This window comes from Pristis pectinata, unplaced genomic scaffold (assembly GCF_009764475.1).
Source record: "Pristis pectinata isolate sPriPec2 unplaced genomic scaffold, sPriPec2.1.pri scaffold_94_arrow_ctg1, whole genome shotgun sequence".
NCBI classification, from domain to species: domain Eukaryota; kingdom Metazoa; phylum Chordata; class Chondrichthyes; order Rhinopristiformes; family Pristidae; genus Pristis; species Pristis pectinata.
This window is the reverse complement of record NW_026262578.1, coordinates 162,759-177,569: the sequence shown is the minus strand read 5'-3', so window position 1 is coordinate 177,569 and position 14,811 is coordinate 162,759. Positions and strand designations below refer to the sequence as shown.

At 58.1% G+C, this 14,811-nt stretch overlaps 2 protein-coding genes across 5 annotated transcripts in view; one reads left to right on the top strand and one right to left on the bottom strand.

The window, feature by feature from the left end:
* Positions 1-2,491: 2,491 nt before the first annotated feature.
* On the top strand, positions 2,492-6,156 carry LOC127567289 (collagen alpha-1(III) chain-like; the record flags this gene model as incomplete). Its single annotated transcript, XM_052009979.1, has 1 exon — positions 2,492-6,156. A coding segment is annotated over one exon (2,080 nt), but the record flags the coding sequence as incomplete, so codon positions are not given.
* A 1,581-nt stretch (positions 6,157-7,737) lies between these two features.
* The window catches only part of LOC127567290 (RING finger protein 212B-like), a 69,951-nt gene continuing 62,877 nt past the window's right edge, over positions 7,738-14,811 (bottom strand). For all 4 annotated transcript variants that reach the window (XM_052009980.1, XM_052009981.1, XM_052009982.1 and 1 more), the window contains 2 exons: positions 11,028-11,071; positions 7,738-7,889 (listed from right to left, as the gene is read on the bottom strand). In XM_052009980.1, the coding sequence (XP_051865940.1) occupies positions 7,862-7,889; positions 11,028-11,071 (72 nt within the window). In that variant the 3' untranslated portion in view covers positions 7,738-7,861. The remainder of the gene's footprint in view (positions 7,890-11,027; positions 11,072-14,811) is intronic.

Below are 14,811 nucleotides of genomic sequence, written 5' to 3'. Positions count from 1 at the left end.
TCCGCGGACACTGTCTACACTTCCCGCTGCCTCGGTGAAGCGGCCGGCATAATCAAAGACCCCTACCCACCGCGCCCTGGACATTCTCTCTCCTCCCCTCTCCCGTCAGGCAGAAGATACAAAAGCCTGAAAGCACGGACCAGCAGGCTCATGGACAGCTTCTATCCCGCTGTTATAAGACTGTTGAATGGACCCCTAGTACGATAAGATGGACTCTGGACCTCACAATCTACCTCGTTATACCTTGAACCTTATTGTCTGCCTGTCCTGCACTTTCTCTGTATCTGTGACACTTTACTCTGTATTCTGTTATTGTTTTACCCTGTACGACCTTAATGAATTGATCTGTACGATCGGTGTGCAAGACAAGTTTTTCACTGTACCTCGGTACAAGTGACAACAATAAACCAATACCAATCTGCACCTATTGATCCAACCAGCGGCTGGGAGAAATGGGTGGACACTGGCTGCTGGAATGTCGGATTAAACACAGCCCCCACCCCCCGGACTTCTGGGGACTGCAGATGCTGGAATCTGGAGCACAGAGGTCCGGCCGCTGGAGGAACAGCGGCTGTGGTGGGAGAGGGAGGGGGACTGTCTCTCTGCCCCCACAGCTGCTGCCTGAGCCCCCCACCCTGCCACGAAGCGAGTTCCTCCAGCAGCTGGTGTTTTGAGCAGGATTCCTGCTCCATTTTACCCCTGCCCCCCACCTCCCTTGGTACATATGGCCCAGAGGGGTGAATTGGTCTGGCGATAGCTCCTCCGCTAACTCTGTGCACAGGTGCCCCTTCAGCTCCTGCCTGTCTGCCGGGTCACATTCCCTCCTCCTCCTCTCTCTCTCCCTCCTCCTCCTTTCCCTCCCTCCCCGTAACCCCTTGCCCCACTCCCTCCCTCCCCGTAACCCCTTGCCCCACTCCCTCCCTCCCCGTGACCCCTTGCCCCACTCCCTCCCTCCCCGTAACCCCATGCCCTACTCGCTCACTCTGTCTCCCTCCCACCCTCCCTCATCTGATTAATTTTTAAGCCATCTCTTTCCCTTCTCCATCTCTCACCCTCACCTATATTTTTTGCCACACAGAAAGAGACCATTTGGCCTGTTGACTCCATGGCGGGGGAGGGGGGCAATCTCAATCCCCCTCGCTCCCTGTAACTTATCCCTTCTCTCACACTCCCGTCATCTCCCCCCAGAGCGTCCCCCCTCACCCACACACTGGGGGGGGGGACAATTCACAGCGGACAATTAACCCAACGACCTGCTCGGTCTTTGGGACGTGGGAACCGGAGCCTCCTGGGCTGGGGGTGCGGGAACCCACGGGGTCACAGGGAGAGCGTGCTAACTCCACACATGCACGCACGCACACACACACACAGACACACACGCACGCACACACAGACACACGCACGCACACACAGACACGCACGCACGCACACACACACACACACACACACACATCAGGATCGAACAGGGGATCAATGTGGTGTGGGGCAGGTGGTCAGAAGGGGCGAGAGACAGAAGGATTGGGGGGGGGGGGTGGGAGAGGACAAGGAGCCCCATCAGGATTTCACACCCTAACCACATCTCCTCCTCGCTGACAATCAACACAGGCGCACCTCGAGGACGTGTGCTTAGCCCACTGCTCTACTCTCTCTACACTCGTGACCGTGTGGCCAGGCACAGCTCAAACGCCATCTGTAAATTCGCCGATGACACCGCTGTTGTCGGCAGAATCTCAGACGGCGACGAGGAGGCGTACAGGAGTGAGATACATCGGCTGGGCAAGTGGTGTCGCGACAACGACCTCGCACTCAACGTCAGCAAGACCGAGGAACTGATTGTGGACTTCAGGAAGGGGAAGTCGGGAAAACACACACCAGTCCTCACTGAGGGGTCAGCGGCGGGAAGGGAGAGCAGCTTCAAGTTCCTGGGCATCAACATCTCGGAGGATCTATCCTGGGCCCAACGCATTGATGCAATCACAACGAAGGCACGCCAGTGGCTCTACTTCATTAGGAGTTTGAGGATCACCAAAGACTCTTGCAAGTTTCTACAGACGTACGGTGGAGAGCATTCTGACTGGTTGCATCACCGCCTGGTATGGAGGCTCCCAATGTGCAGGATTGCAAGAGGCCGCGGAGGATTGTAGACTCGGCCAGCTCCATCACGGGCACAACCCTCCCCACCATCGAGGACATCTTCAAGAGGCAGTGCCTCAAGAAGGCGGCATCCGTCACTGAGGACCCTCACCACCCGGGACATGCCCTCTTCACGTTACTACCGTCGGGGAGGAGGTACAGGAGCCTGAAGACCCACATTCAGCGATTCAGGAACAGCTTCTTCCCCTCCGCCATCAGATTTCTGAACGGTCCATGATCTCAATTCCTCTTTCCCACTAATTTCGTTTTTGTAACTTATAGTAACTTTTATGTCGTGAAAAATATTTCATATTTCAGTGATAATAAACCTGATTCTCTTCTGTGCTCAACCCCGCAGGAATGACCAGCGGAGACCGTCCGAGGCTCTGACACCCTCCAGCATGGCAGCCAAGCGCAAGTGCGACACCCTGCGGTCTGCCGCGCCGGGCGAGGGGCAGGGGGCGGCGGGTGAGGCCGAGGAGGAGGCCTGGACTGGGTCCCGGGCCGCTGAGGTGGTGGTGTACGACCGGGAGCGGGACCGGGAGCGGGCGCTGGGAGGAGGCCAGCGGGAGGAGGAGGACGACGAGGAGGAGGAAGAGGAGGAGGAAGGGCCGGAGGGCTACCACTGCCAGATCTGCGGCTACCACGCCGACCAACTGCAGCCTTTCAATGTCCACCTGCACACCGCCCACCCGGCCGTAGTGCTGCGGGAACTCTACGGCCTGCTGGGTCTGCCCGGGTGCCCCGGGCCTGGGCTCTTCGGGGTACCCATCCCCGGGCTGGGCGTAACTCTGGGGCCCGGTCCCAGCCCGGTCGGGGGGCCTGTACCAGGCCTGGGCCTCACCAGGGGTCCCAGCCCGAGTGGGAGTCCCTTTCCAGGCCTGAGCCTGACTGGGGGTCCTGTCCCAGCCCTCACTGGGGGTCCCATCCCGGGTGGGGGGCCCGTCCCAGCCCTCACTGGGGGTCCCAGCCCAAGCGGGGAGCCCATCCCATGTCTGGGTATGACTGGGGGTCCCAGCGCAAGTGGGGGGCCCATCCCAGGCCTGGGCCTGACTGGGGGCCCCAAACCTGGCCTGTCCCGCAGACCCCATCCTAGCCCGGGAGAGGGGCCCGTCCCAGGACTGAGCCTGACCAGGGGCCCCCACCCAGAGCACATCGATGGCTCCCATCCCGTCCCGAGCAGGAAGCCTGGGATGAGGCTGACTGGGGGTCCCATCCCAGGCCTGGGCCTGACTGGGGACCCCCACCCTGAGCACACCAACGGCCTCCATCGCATCCCAGGAGGGGGTCCTGTCCCGGACGGGGGTCCTATCCCAGGCCTGGGCCTGTCCCGTGGCCCTACCCCACTCCCGGGGCGGACGGCGGGCCCTCTCCCGGGCCGGCCCTCCCATCCCAGGCCGGCCGCCGAGCGGGACGTGGTGCAGATCGACCTGACGGGCGAGGACGAGGCGGGCCGGCCCAGCCCAGAGCCGCCGGCCGTCCCCACTCCCTCTCCCCCCTCTGACCCCCGGCCCCAGCCGCTGGACCCTGAGCTGGAGGCGGGCGGGCCGCTGGCCGAGTCCTTCAGCCGCTTCCCTTACCCGAGCCCGGCCGAGCTGGCCCGCTGTGGCCTGTCGGCGGGACTGCCGGCCGAGCGGGTCCGGGTCTGGTTCGCGGTGCAGAGGCTGCGCCACGGCATCAGCTGGACGCCCGAGGAGGTGCGGGAGGCTCGGGACAAGCTGCGGCGGGGGGCGGGCCCGCTACGGCTGCCGCTGCCGCCCGGGACTGGTCCCAGCCCCGGGCCCCAGGAGGGCCGGGCCCCCCGTTGCCGCAAGACCAAGGGGCAGCTGGCCGCCCTCAAGAGCAGCTTCTCCCGCGGCCCGTACCCGGACCAGGCAGAGACGCGGAGGCTGCAGGCCCGCACCGGCCTGGGGAGGGCCGAGATCCGCCGCTGGTTCAGTGACAGCCGCTACCAGCGGCGCCGGGGGCCGGCTGGGCCCCTCTGCCGGCGGGAGGGGGAGGAGGAGGAGGAGGGGGGAGCCACCGGTACCCCCGGAACGGCCTGCCGCCGGCCCCGGGCCCCCTCGCTGGGACGCCCCCGCAAGTCCAAGGAGCAGCTGGCCGTGCTGAAGGGCTTCTTCCTGCGCAGCCGCTGGCCCAGCGGCGAGGACTACGGGCGTCTGGTGCAGAGCACCGGCCTGGCCCGGGCCGACATCATCCAGTGGTTTGGTGACACCCGCTACGCCCTCAAGAACGGGCAGCTCAAGTGGGTGCACCGGGGCTCGGCGGGACTGGCGACGGGGGGCGGGGAGGGAGGCCGCCGCCGCCGCCGCCTCCGCCCGGGGGTGGAGGGGGCCAGCGCGGAGGGGCAGCGGCCGAGGGAGGGAGGCGAGGAGGTGGTGGTGGTAGGGAACGGGACGTCCGGCCACAGCAGCCCTGCTGTTGGGCTGGCACTTTAAACTCCCTGGGTGGTGGTCCTCCCGGTCTCTGGTCTGCCCCCCCCCCCCCCCCCGGGGTCATCTCTGCCCAGGGTGTGGGATCAATTCTGCCCAGGGTGGAGGGTCAACTCTGCTCAAGGTGAGGGGTCAGCTCTGCCCGGGATGGAGGGTCAACTGCCCAAGGTGAGGGGTCATTTCTGCCCGGGGTGAAGGGTCAACTCTGGCCCATCTGGGGTTAACTCTGCCCGGGGTGTGGGGTCAACTCTGGCCCACCTAGGGTCATCTCTGCCCGGCGTGAAGGGTTAACTCTGCCAGGTACAAGGGGTTTACCTTGGGATGAGGGGTTCACCTCTGCCCGAGGTGAGGGTTTATCTCTGCCTGGGGTGAGAGGTCAACTCTACCCAGTCCAGGTTGGCCAACTGCCCTCCAGCAGCTACCCCCCACTCCCCCCACCACCACTGAGCTTGTCAGATAGGAGAAAATGGTGGTGGTAACTCGTCAGTCTGGACAGGGGCCAATTCTGCCTGTGCTGGGGGAGGGTCAACCAGCCCAGCTCTCTGGTAGGTGTGGACCACTGGGTATGGCTCAGGGGCAAGGGTTTGTGTCCCTAATTGCTCCAGGGGCATCGCCTTCACCACCAGCACTCCTCTCCCCACCACCACGCACCCTCTAATCCCTCATCCGGTCCAGTGGTGGGATGTCCTGTCCCTTGCCTTAGGACCAGCATGGAAGGGTAGTGGCTGGGTCCCTCTAGAGCCCCATGCTACAACAGTCAGTCCCCCTCCTCAGTACCACTTCCCTGCACGAGTGGTCTCCCTCTGTTCCCTGCACGTGCAAGACTCGGCCACTGAGCCGCTATCCCGTGCGGGAGAGAATTCCAGAGATTCACCTCCTTCCGTGGTAGGGAATTTCTCCCCATCTCCGCCCTGAAAGGCGGACATCTTATTCTGAGATGGTGACACCCCACCCCCCCTGGACTTCTTAGCTGGAGGAAACATCGGCCGTGTCAAGCCCTGCACGAACTTCCAAGTTTCAGTGGGATCTTCACGCACAGGAGGTGGGGTTTGGGGCCACGTTAAGTGCCGACCCCAACAGAGAACAGGAGGGAATGGATTCTGCGCACACCATTTCCCCCCCACCACCACCCCACAACCCCTGCCTAGCCTTGTGATCGGGTCAACATCTTCAGGATGAGGAGGCAGGTGACGGAGGGGTTTGGTGTTGCGGGCGAGAGATATCCTGAGAACTACCACAGTGACAGGAGGATGGATTAGGGAAGAAGATGCCACTCCCAGGCTGAGATGACCTCTCTCTAACCTCCACCTCCCCTTCCCCACCCTACCAGATGTGTTGCAGCCACAGCAGGGACTGTTGGATTCTCTCCCCTGGAATCGGATTGGACCAGTGACCACCCCCCGCACCCCACAAAGACCGAACCCCTGCCGCCAGTCCGGCCCTCCTCGCCCTCCTCGGGAAGCCGGATCGGTCAGCTGGATGCGCCTCTGAGCCAGCTTGCACTGGTACTTTTGCTAACCCTCCCAGTTGGTTGTGTGGACTGACCAGAATGTGTTGCAATTTCCAAAAAAAATAACTTTTTTTAAATCAACCCACCCTGGTGTCTGGCTCTTGGTCTTTCTTGGAAATTTCTTAAGCTAACATGAAGCTGCCTTCTGAAGTAAACAGAATAAATGTTGCCGGGTCTTCAGGAGTTGAGTTACAGGGAAAGATTGAACAGGTTAGGACTTTATTCCTTGGAGCGCAGAAGAATGAGGGGAGATTTGGTAGAGGTTTACAAAATTATGAGGGGTACAGACAGAGTAAATGCGAGTAGGCTCTTTCCACTTAGATCAGGAGAGATAAGTACGAGAGGAAATGGCTTTAGGGTGAAAGGGGAAAGGTTTAGGGGGAATTCTTCACTCAGAGAGTGGTGGGAGTGTGGAATGGGCTGCCGTCTGATGTGGTAAACGCGGGCCCACTCTTAAATTTGAAGAACAAATTGGATAGATACATGGATGGGAGAGGTCTGCAGAGTTATGGAATGGGTTCACGTCAATGGGACCAGTGGAATTAAGTTTCAGCACAGACTAGAAGGGCCGAATGACCTGTTTTCTGTGCTGTAGTGTTCTATGGTTCTAAATCCACGTGGGGCCCCGGGGTTACACAGACACACACACAACTATGAACCTATATAAGATACTGGTGTCCGTACATGTGAAGGTCTGAGATCTATCAGAGTGGTTTCTGTGGGGGTCAGACTGCAGAAGATTAAGGGTGGCACAGCGGTCAGCACTGCTGCCTGCCTGCTTCAGAGACGCGGGTTCAATCCCGACCTCCGGTGCTGTGTGTGTGTGGGCTCTTTCTGTGACCCCATGGGCTACCCCCAGGTGCTCTGGTTCTCTCCCATGTCCCAAAGACGTGCGGGTTGGTGGGTTAATGGGCCACTGGGAATTGTCATGAGATCACAAGACAAAGGAGCAGGAGGAGGCCATTCGGCCCGTCGAGTCTGCTCCGCTACCTCACCATGAGCTAAACTATTCCCATCTAGCCCCAATTTCTGGCCATTTCCCCATATCCCTTGATACTCTGACTAATTAGATACTTATCAATCTCCTTAAACACCCCCAAAGATCGGGATCAAATTGTCCCCCGGTGTGTTTGGTGAGGGGTAGAATCTAAGGGGGGGCTTGACGAGAGAGTGGTCAGAGTAAAAAAACGGGTTGATGTAGGGTTGGTGTAAATGGGCGGTTGCTGGTGGGCATTGACTTGGTGGGCTGAAGGACCTCTTTCTGTGCTGTCTCTCTCTATGACATCTCCACGGTCTACAACAGGTTACTGAGGGAGGGGGAGCTGCCCTCAAGAGCCGGCACAGACCCAACGGGCCGGATGGCCTCCGTTGCAGCGGGGAAATGCAAGAACTGTTGTGAGACTAGCAGAGGCCGGCCATTCCGCCAGGCAAGGGTGGATGCGACCGCATCCTCACCGCCGCGCTCCTCCCTACCCCCCTGCGGCATCGTGACCCTAGGGTCCATCCGTCACTGGAAACGCCCCTCGAGATTGGGCAGCGGGCCGCGTGGTTCAGTTGGGGTGGTGGTGGGCACCTGTGAATGAGAAATAAATGCAGGCCTTCTCCACTTCCCACACCTCCCCCCGCCGGACCCAGGACAAACATACAGGCGAAGCCTGCAACTTCACGTAAACATCTTTAATTGGTGTCATCCTGCCTGGTGGAGCACCCAGCGAGATGGGTTTTCCCCTGCCTGTCCCCGGTCCACGTGGGCTGCGGTCCCCGGCTTCCCCACGCACCCTGCCTCTCACGTCGCTGCACTTCTGGACGGTGGCCTGAAAACAGAGCACAGGGGTCACACAGCACTACAGCACAGAAGTAGGCCCATCCAGTCCATGCCGGCCTGATTTCCTGCCCAGTCCCACCTACCAGAACCTGGATCATATCCCTTCAGACCCCTCCCATCCGTGTACCTTTCCCAACCTCTCTGAAATGTTGCCATTGAACCCGCATCCACCACTTCCGCTGGCAGCTCGTTCCACACTCGCGCCACCCTCTGAGTGAAGAGAGGTTTCCCCTTAAATATTTCACTTTTCACCCTAAATCTATGTCCTCTAGTTCTAGTCTCACCCAACCCAAGGGGACAAAGCCTGCATGCATTCACCCTACCTATACCCCTCATAATTCTGTATACCTCATTCTCCTGCACTCCAGGGAATAAAGTCCCAACCTATTCAACCTTTCCCTGTAACTCAGGTCCTCAAGTCCCGGCAACGTCCTTGTAAATTTTCTCAGTCAAGCTTATTGATGTCTTTCCTGTAGGTAGGTGACCAGAACTGCACACAATACTCCAAATTCAGCCTCACCGACATCTTGTACAACTTCAACATAACATCCCAACTGCTGTACTCAGCGCCCTGATTTATGGCCAATCTGCCAAAGGCTCTCTTTACGACCCTATCTACCTGTGACACCACTTCCAAGGAATTACAGATCTGGATTCCCAGGTCCCTTTGTTCTACCACACACCTCAGAGCCCTACCGTTCACTGTGTGAATCTTACCCTGGTTTGTCCTCCCAAAGTGCAACACCTCACACTTGTCTGCATGAAATTCCATCTGCCAGGGGGTCTCCTGGGCTGGAAGAATGGTATCAGGAGCTGAAGCCGGCCCCTCGAGTCTGGCTCCTAAGGAGATCGCGGCTCAAATACCTCGGCACAGTTTTCCTTCCCTATCCCCGCAAGTCCAGAGACCTGCCGACCTCCACTCTGAATGAATTGATGTCCGAGCCTCCAGGGAGGGGAAGAATCCCAGGGATTTTCTCCTCCCCTCAGCCCAGAACAGCTAACCCTCTCACTCCCAAACCGTGAGCCCTGCTCCTTGGTCGGGGGAATGTCCTGCCTGTCAAAGCCCAGGAGCATTTTGTACGTTTCGATGAGATCTCTCATTCTTATGAACTGCAGTTCCAGTTCAGCCGGTCTCTCCCTGGGTCCAGTCCAGTGAATCTTCACTGCACTGTGGCAAGTTCATCCTTCGGTAAGGAGTCATAGAGTAATACAGCACGGAAGCAGGCCCTTCAGCCCAACTGGTCCATGCCGACCACAGCATCCTCCCAGTTGCCTGCGTTTGGCCCATAACCCTCCCCCTCCCCTCCATGTACCTATCCAAATGCCTCTTAAATGTTGCAATTGTACCCACCTCGACCACTTCCTCTGGCAGCTCATTCCAGGTGAAGAAGTTACCTCTCGGGCCTTTTAAATCTCTCCCCTCTTGTCTTGTATCTGTGCCCTCTAGTTCTGGACTCCCCAACCCTGGCTATGACTTATCCACGTTATCCACACCCCTCATGATTTTGTAAACTTCTATGAGGTCACCCCTCATCCTCCAAGGAATAAAGATCCCGTGTGGCCAACTTCCCCCTATAACTCTAGACCAGGCAGCACCCTCGTACGTTCTCCAGCTTCACAACGTCTCTCCTAACTCTACGCAATACTCCAAGTGCGGCCTCACCAGAGAGTTATATAACTGGAACATAATGTCCCTACTCCTAAACTCGGATGCCTTGACAGATGGAGGTCAGCATGCTAAACACCTTCTTCACCACCCTGTCTACTTGCGTGGCTGCTTTCAGCGAACTGGGCCCTTGTACTCCCAGGTCCCTCTGCTCCACAACACTCGTCAGTGCCCTGCTGTTCTCTGTACAAGTACTACCCTGGTTTGACTTTCCAAAATGCATCACCTCACACTCATCTATGTTGAAATCCATTTTCCTCAGCCCATCTCCCTAACTGATCAAGATCTCTTTGTAACCTGCTTCATTATCAACAAGACCGACCCCCCCCACCCCCAATTTAGTATCATCAGCAATCTTGCTAATCGTGCCATTGTAGCCGAACGCAGCACATGGCAGGAAAGAAAACGCAGAGACTGGCAGCTGGACTGGAGCACACTTTACTGACTGAAACAAAGCGTGCGCGCTCGCCAAAGTAACCGACAGCCTCTCCGGCGGATGTGACGTGCGGTCCCCGCCGGAAGGCCTGCCCCGCGGTTAGTCCGCGTCGCAGTTAGTTCGCGTCGCGCTCCCGCGCACGTGCCCACAGCCGCCGATGGCGGTTTGAGTCCTGCGGGTCCGGGCCGCTACACCATGTACATTCATATCCAAATCATTTACATACATAATGAATAACAAAGGTCCCAACACTGACCCCTGGGGCACCCCACTAGTCACAGGCCTCCAGTCAAAGAACTGACCTTCAACCATCACCCTCTGCTTCCCATCATCTGAATCCACCTCTCCAGCTCCCTGAATCCCATGCGACCTTCCAGATCAGCCTACCAGTGCAGAACCTCATCAAAGGCCTTGCCAAAGTCCAAACAGACAACATCCACTGCCCTACCTTCATCTAATCCCCTTCTTTACCTCTTCGAAAAGCTCCAAAAGATTCATCAGACATGTCCTCCCGCGCACAAAACCGTGTTGTCTATTTCTGAAGGAGACCACAGTTGTACTGAATCCCCATGTGCTCAAACCCCTCCTGTAATGGAGGCCAACACACCACCTGCCTTGCTGATTGTCCGCCACAGGCTCGTGTCGGCCTTACGCTGCACCCTTGGCCCAAGAGGTTCAGTGGAGATCACCCCCAACCCCTGCTGTCCTCGAGAACAGTCAAAAGCGGGAGCTGGGGTTCAACCAGCCCGATATCCATCTCCCAACAGCAGGAGGGGTGGACTCTTTCCTCCCCGCGGGAACGCTGGGGATTTGCAGACCGGGTTTGGGGAGGGGTGGGGGGTGGGGAAGGGGAACCTGGGTGCAGCACCACACAAAGGTGGGGTGGGGGGGGGGTCGGCGGAGCGACCCCACCTCTGGAGGTGCGTGGGTCGGAGTGAGAACCTGGTGTGGAGGGCTCCACCGGCAGGGGTCCACCGGCAGGGACTCTCCCGCTGTCAAGAACAAGCGGAAACAAAAGTACTCACACAGATGGCTGACGGAAGATGACCATCCGTGGCGTGGTGTTCAGCTGTTGAGGAGGGGGGAGAGAGGATCGGAGAGTTAGTGCAGGAGCGGTAGAACAAGGCAGGCCGCCCATGTGGGGGTCCCTCGATCGGCGAGACTGAAGCCGAGGAGATGCTTCTGTTCACGCTGCGGGGACTGTGTGCTGCCCACATACTACGGCACACAGTAATCCCACTCTCCCCACAGTTGAATAAAACTCTCCAACTCGCCACACAGTCCAATCCCCCACTCACCATGCAGCGTGGTATAAAAATTGTTAATGCGACCTATTGTAAAAGCTCTTAATTGTAACACGTATTTTAAATTGAGATCGCCTGTGGTGACTGGGGAGAACTACAGTATGCTGCCTGATCTTTGCCTTCAGCGCTGGGAAGCCGTCTGCAACAGGGTATGCAAGAAAAGGTGTGGAATAGCAACAGGACATCGAAGCCAGATAACGACATGGTGGAGACAGAGGAAGGAGAACAAACAACAGTGAGGCAACGGAGACACACGAGAGACTGCAGACGCTGTACGTAACCTGGAGCAAGGAACGAACTCGGCAGGTCAGGTGGCATCTGTGTGCAGGAAAGGCCGGGGGGGTGGGGGGGGAGGTGGTCGGCATTTCGGGTGGAGACCCTGCATCGGGACCGAGGGTGTAGATAAGATAAGATTTCTTTATTAGTCACGGGTACATCGAAAGACACAGTGAAACGCATCTTTCGTGTAGAGTGTTCTGGGGGCAGCCCGCAAGTGTCGCCGCGCTTCCGGCGCCAACGTAGCACCCCCGCAACTTCCTAACCCGTGCGTCTTTGGAATGTGGGAGGAAACTGCAGCGCCCGGAGGAAACGCACGCAGACACGGGGAGAACGTACAAACAGGCAGCGGCCGGAACTGAACCCAGGTCACCGGCACGGAGAGGGCCAGTATGAAGTGGTGAGGGGGAGACGGGGGAGTTACAGGGTCTGGTAGGTGATAGGTGGGACTAGGTGAGGAGGGCATTTGGATGAACGCGGAGGGGTGATAGGCAGCTGGAACGAGGTGGGTGGTGGGGGAATAAGAAGGGTAGCCAAAGGAGAAGAAACCCAGGCCAGTGGGTGTTGGGCAGACAGAACGCAAGGTGAGGGAGGGTAATGGATTTACGTGATGTGAGGGGTTGGGGGAACCCACGGGGTCACAGGGAGGGCGTGCAATCTCCACACACGGACACACAGACAGCGGCGGAGGCCGGGATCGATCGCTGGGACGGCTGTAGCACTGCGGTGAGGTTACTGAACTCGTATCTGGTGGCTTTGGCCCACTGATCGAGGTTGGAATGTGGTTTGAATCCTACAGCAGCCTGGGGCTTTCAAGTACTTAGATAACCAGGACATATTCATTTAAAAAATCAGCACTAAAATCCATGCCATCATAAAAGACCCGTCTGGTTCACTAACACCCGTCAGGGCATCCTTAACCGCTCTGGCACACAGGTGACTCCCTACCCAAACACGTGATCAATTTTTAACCCCCACCACCCCCCCCCCCCCCCCCACCCCTGCTAGGATCAGGGACTAGAGCTGGGCATTGGCCATGTACTGATCGGACAAAACACTCCTAAGGTATCAAATCAGGAGTAGACCATTCACCCCTTTGCGCCTCCTCTCCCACTGAACGACTCCACACCGGATCTACTCCCTCAGCCCCATGTCCCTGCACTAACCCCGTCTCCCTTATTTCCCAACATCCCAGCGATGGAGCCCCCAACCTTCCCCCTGGGCAGAGATTTCTAGAGATTCACCACCCTCTGGCAGGGGAGGGAAGAATTTCTCCCCATCTCCATCCCGAGCGACCATCCCCTCGTTCTGAGACTGCGACCTCTAGTCTGGGGACACCCCAGTTGGGGAGGGGGACACCGTCCCCCGCATCCACCCTGTCGAGCCCCCGGGAGGGTTTTCAATGAGATCTCCTCTCGTTCTCCTGAAGCTCGGGGAGTACGGGACCGGTTCTACCTCATCTCTCCTCACGGGACAACCCCTCCCACCCCAGGGATCGATCCAGTGAACGTTTGCTGCACTCCCCTCTCTCTCGCAGGTCTCCCCTTCCTCAGGCAGGGAGACCAGATCTGTCCACAGTATTCCAGGGGGAAGGGGGGGGTCTCACTGGGACACCTGCACAGCTGGAGCAAGAGGTCCTTAATACAAGAGGATTTCCATATTTCTTAACATCACAGGGAGCCATTTGACCCATCGATTCTATGCCGACTCTCCAAGCAATCCCACCAGTTCCATTCCCCGTAACGTATTCTCTCACATGTGCCCACAAACACTTGCATGGGGGGCGATTCGAGTACCAGAAGGCCAAAACACCGTGTGCCGTTCTAGGCTGGGGTGGAGGGGATGGAGTGCCAGCAGAGTAGAGTGCCAGCGGAGGAGATCTTTTACCTCAACTCCACACCCCCTGGTTCCCCTCCTGCCCTGAACCAGCTCCCCACTGCACTGTTAAAAAGCAGAGAGAGGGCATGGCCTCTCAATCAACCACCCTGCCCCCCCCCATCCCCTTCCAACCCCCTTTGAGGGCACTTTGGAGATCCAGTGGGGGCCTATTCGGTCACTTCACAGGATTGGAGAGGGAAGGGGCTCCCCTCCCCCTTGCTGCTGAGGGGAGGAAGAAGGAAAACTCTCAGTGGGGAAGTTGGTGAAGCTGCTGCCTCACGGGCCCAGTGACCCCTGTTCACTCTGTGTGTGTGTCTGTGTATGTGCATCTGTGTATGTCTGCATATGTGTGTATCTGTGTGTGTGTGTATGTGCGTCTGTGTATCTGTGAGTGTGTGTCTGTGTATGCATCCGTGTGTGCGCATGTGTTTATGTGCGTCTGTGTGTGTCTGTGTATCTGTGTGTATGTGCGTCTGTGTATGTGTGTGCGTCTTTGTGTGTGTGTGCGTCTGTGTGCACGTCTGTCTGCGTGTTTGTGTGTGTGTGTGTGTGTGTGTGTGTGTGGAGATTGCATGCTCTCCCTGTGACCCTGTGGGCTCCCCCCCCACCCCCCAAGGGCTCCAGTTCCCTCCCACGTCCCGAAGACGTGCGGGGTCGGTGGGTTAATCGGCCGCTGTGAGTTGTCCCCACCCCCCCACCCCCGCGGTGTGTGGGTGAAGTGGTTCCTATTTCTTTGCATCATTTACTTATTTTGTCATTTATAGTAACTTTCATGTCTCTGCACTGCACTGCTGCCACAAAACAACAAATCTCACGTCGTACGGGACAATGATAACAAACGATTCTGAATCTGGGGTGGGGAGAGTGAAACGAGATCGGTGTAAATGGGTGGTCAGTGGTCGGCACCAACTAAGTGGGTCGACCAGTAACTCTTTCCGACACATGCCCAAATTGCTCCGGGGGTGGGGGTTGTGGTGGGGGGGGGGAAGCTCATTTGACCTCTGCTCATGGAGCCATTTGTGGTATAGAACTGGAGACCCCAGTCTGCCCCCCTCCCCTCCCCCAGCCAGCCTCCCTGTGAAGCGAGGTGACTGCTAATGTCCTGTGTGCTGTGTTTTGAATTCTTCCTCCGGCTCGTTACCCTCCTGCTGGGGGTGGGGGGGGGGAGTGAGGAAATAATTGGTCACGGTCTTACCTTCCCCCACCCTCCAAAACTCCTCTCCAGCAAACCCTTTGGAAACAGGTTAGTTCGACCTCGGGGCAGTTACACAGGGCGGGGGAGGCTGAAAGAGGCACAAAGGAAGGGGGGGGGGAACTCTGTGTCTCTGATGCAGAGGGTGAGGGACACCTC